Genomic DNA, 3,137 nt, shown 5'->3' on the forward strand with positions numbered 1-3,137 from the left:
GTATAGCATAACATTACCTGTGCCAAGACCCATTCCTGAGTGAAACTTAAATATGGTCCAAAATGTAAGCCAATTGGCATTACGTTTAACTAGAAAGCAAGTCCCTTTGATTCCAACTAAACTTCCCAGTAAGTACTTTCAAGATGACCCCATGGACTGTAAGTACTTATTTATATTAGAAGTCCAATTGAAAGAAAGAGGAAACTTTCATCCTAGTAAGCCTGCACAATTGGCCACTCCCATTGAACACTATACAAGGGGTTTAAGTGCATATTCCCCCCCCACACCTCTTTAGTTTAGCTAGATCGTGGATGATTCTGCCATCCTATTACTTGTCTGGGAAAGCCTTTTTCTGTATTTCTTTGCAAGAATAGATTATTCATCTGCTCTGGAATCAAAACTGCCCATATGATCAGCTATACAGATATAGCTCGTATTAAACATTCATAGAGGAAAGCACTGGAGATCCAAAGGCCTAAAGCTAGTTGCGGTATTTATTTTGTTGAAAATTAATTGCTTTATTTTCAAAAATGTGTAAAAAAAGAAGATATTATTATTATTTTACAATTAGAATGGTACAATAATACTTGCCAGTAATCTTAACAATATTCCTGGTAAAGAATATGCATAAGGTACAAAATAAAAAAGAGGGGGGGGGGGAGGAGACTCCAGAAGCCTATTATGATACAAAAACACAGGTTAAAATAAGAAATTATAATCTAGACTTTCTTCTGTGTAAACGTGTTAATCTTTTCATATATAAAAGTACATCAGTGAGCTACAATGAGAGTAAGTGTCGCTTGGCTGAACTCCCCCCACCCCCGCAAGATTTTCTTTTTGTCCCCTCTCTCTTTGCATTGATCCTGATTGTGTAAATATGTGGGTCGTCTTGAAATAGTTTAGGAATTGTTGGCGATCGGCGTCTGCTTTTTAAGGAAAGAATTCAAGGCCCCTTCTCTGCCGTTCGTCTGTCTATGAAGCGTGGAGAAATGGCTTCGTATAAATAGAAGGACCGAAGAAAAAGCAAGCCGGAAGGGCCGGGGGGGGGGGAAGGGGGGAAAGAAAGAAAAATCAAACAAGGAAAATGAAAAATAACATTAATAATCTCTGTCTAGAAAAGGTCTCTTTGCATTCCTTGCGAAGGCAAAATGGAGCGCCCCGGAAATCCTCCTACCTTGGGCCAGGCAATTAACAATTGGAAATCCTAGCAGTAAAGTTTTCAACGTTGGCCAAGGCTGCGCCCGGGTGCAGAGTCCCTAAGCAGGAGGCTGCGGAGGGCGGCGGCGGCGGCGACGCCAGCGAAGGCGAAGAGGCCATCAGGGACCTCGCCAGCACCGGCAGCACGGCAGCTGGCTGGGAGGCGCATCCGCCGCCCGGCGCGGGGCTCAGCCGGCCCCCGATGATGCTCTCGATGGAGAACGGGGAGCGGGCCAAGGCCGAGCTGGATTTGGCCGCCGCGGCGTGCAAGGAGGCGGTCAGCGAGGGGCTGAGCTGGGCCGCCGCCGCCGCCGCCGGGTAGCGGAAGCCCGCGGTCCGGGCCAGCTCAGCGCCAGAGGGAGCTGGCAGGAGGGCGGGCGGCCCGGCGGGCGGCGGCCTGGCCGGGCGCTGGGGCTGGAAGGCGAAGAGCGCCGCGTGCGGCTGGTAGGGCTGGAGCGGGAGGCCGTAGCCGCAGCCGTAGGGCCCGTAGGCGTAGGCGGGCGGCGCGGGGTGCGGCGGCGGCTGGGCCGGCGGCGGCGGGCCGGGCGGGGCCGGGCGCGCGGCTTGCAGGAAGGCGGCGGCGGCGGCGGCGGGTTCGAGCCCGCGCAGGAGGAGGTCGGCCGGCGGTGGCGGCGGCGGCGGCAGGGGCAGGGGCAGCGGCTGCCGCTTGAAGCGCTTCCTGCGGCGCAGGAAGGAGCCGTTGTCGAACATGTCCGCCGACTCCGGGTCCAGCGTCCAGTAGTTGCCCTTGCCCGGGTTGCCCGGCTCGCGCGGGATCTTGACGAAGCAGTCGTTGAGCGACAGGTTGTGGCGGATGGAGTTCTGCCAGGCCGGGAACTTCTCCCGGTAGTAGGGGAAGCGCGCGCTGATGAACTCGCAGATCTCGCTCAGCGTCAGCCGCTTCTTGGGGCTCTGCAGGATGGCCATGGTGATGAGCGCGATGTACGAGTAGGGCGGCTTCACCAGGCTGTTCTTGCCGCCCCCGCCGGCCCCGGGCGCCCGGAAAGGGCCCTGCTGGCAGGAGGACGACGACGACGAGGACGACGACGGCGAGGGAGAGCCGGAGCCGGGGGACCCTGCCGGCACGCGCGCCCGGGGGGACCTGGGCAGCGAGATCGCTTCCTCCTCCTCCTCCTCCTCCTCCTCCTCTTCCTCCTCCTCCTCCTCCAACTGGAAAGGCCGGCGGCGGAGGGGCTCGTCGTCCTCGTCTTCGTCCGCGTCCTCCTCCTCGCCCACGACGTCGATGTCCGTCTCTTCGGCCAGCACGGAGGCGGCATCGGACATCTCCGAGCTCAGAGTCATCGCTTGGCACAGCCGGGCATCAGCGGAGGAGGAGGAGGAGGAGGAGGAGGAGGCGCGGCGGTGGCGGGGGGCTGGCGGCCAGGGGGAGCTGGCAGAGGCAGGGCGCGGGCGAGGGGAGCCCGGCCGGGCGCACAGGCGCGTCTCCCCCCGCCCCCGAGGCGGCCGTCGAAGCGCGCCTCGCCAGCCAGAGCGAGGGCGGCGGCGGCGGCGGCGGCGGCGGCTTCCCCCCCAGCCGCTCGCTTCGAGCGCTGCCGGAGAAGTTGCTTTCTCGCTCTGCCGCTGCCCTCAGTCATGAATGGAACCTGGGGGGGGTGGAGAGGGAGAGCCACTACTTACTGGGGGGGGGGGAGAGGGAGGGGGCTGGCGGGCTGGCTGGGTGTGAGAGGAGGAGGAGGAGGAAGGGGGCGGCGGCGGCGGCGAAGTCCTGAGCGAGATCTTGGCCAAGACGGGGCTGAGTCCGAAAGGGGGCGGCCTTTTCTCCTTCCGCCCTCCCGTCAGCCCGAGTGGGGGCCGTCACATGGCTCCCAACGTCAGAGCCACAACAGGGAAAACATTCCTGGAAGGGGGGAAAGGAGAGAGAGGCGGTATGGAGTAGTGGGGGGTTCGCACGGCAGGCTGTTGGGGGCGGGGGAGAAGAC

General features: G+C 59.8%; 1 protein-coding gene across 1 annotated transcript; it reads right to left on the reverse strand.

Annotated features, from left to right (window-relative positions):
• Positions 1-1,106: 1,106 nt before the first annotated feature.
• FOXD1 (forkhead box D1) lies at positions 1,107-2,798 on the reverse strand. Its single transcript, XM_063128638.1, has one exon. The coding sequence runs from the start codon at positions 2,497-2,499 to the stop codon at positions 1,189-1,191; it is 1,311 nt and encodes a 436-aa protein (XP_062984708.1). The 5' UTR covers positions 2,500-2,798; the 3' UTR covers positions 1,107-1,188.
• Positions 2,799-3,137: the final 339 nt, after the last annotated feature.

This window comes from Elgaria multicarinata, chromosome 6 (assembly GCF_023053635.1).
Source record: "Elgaria multicarinata webbii isolate HBS135686 ecotype San Diego chromosome 6, rElgMul1.1.pri, whole genome shotgun sequence".
NCBI classification, from domain to species: domain Eukaryota; kingdom Metazoa; phylum Chordata; class Lepidosauria; order Squamata; family Anguidae; genus Elgaria; species Elgaria multicarinata.

What these genes read in the sequence shown, in the direction of transcription:
- FOXD1 (XM_063128638.1), bottom strand. Translation starts at nt 2,499, where the DNA reads ATGACTCTGAGCTCGGAGATGTCCGATGCCGCCTCCGTGCTGGCCGAA.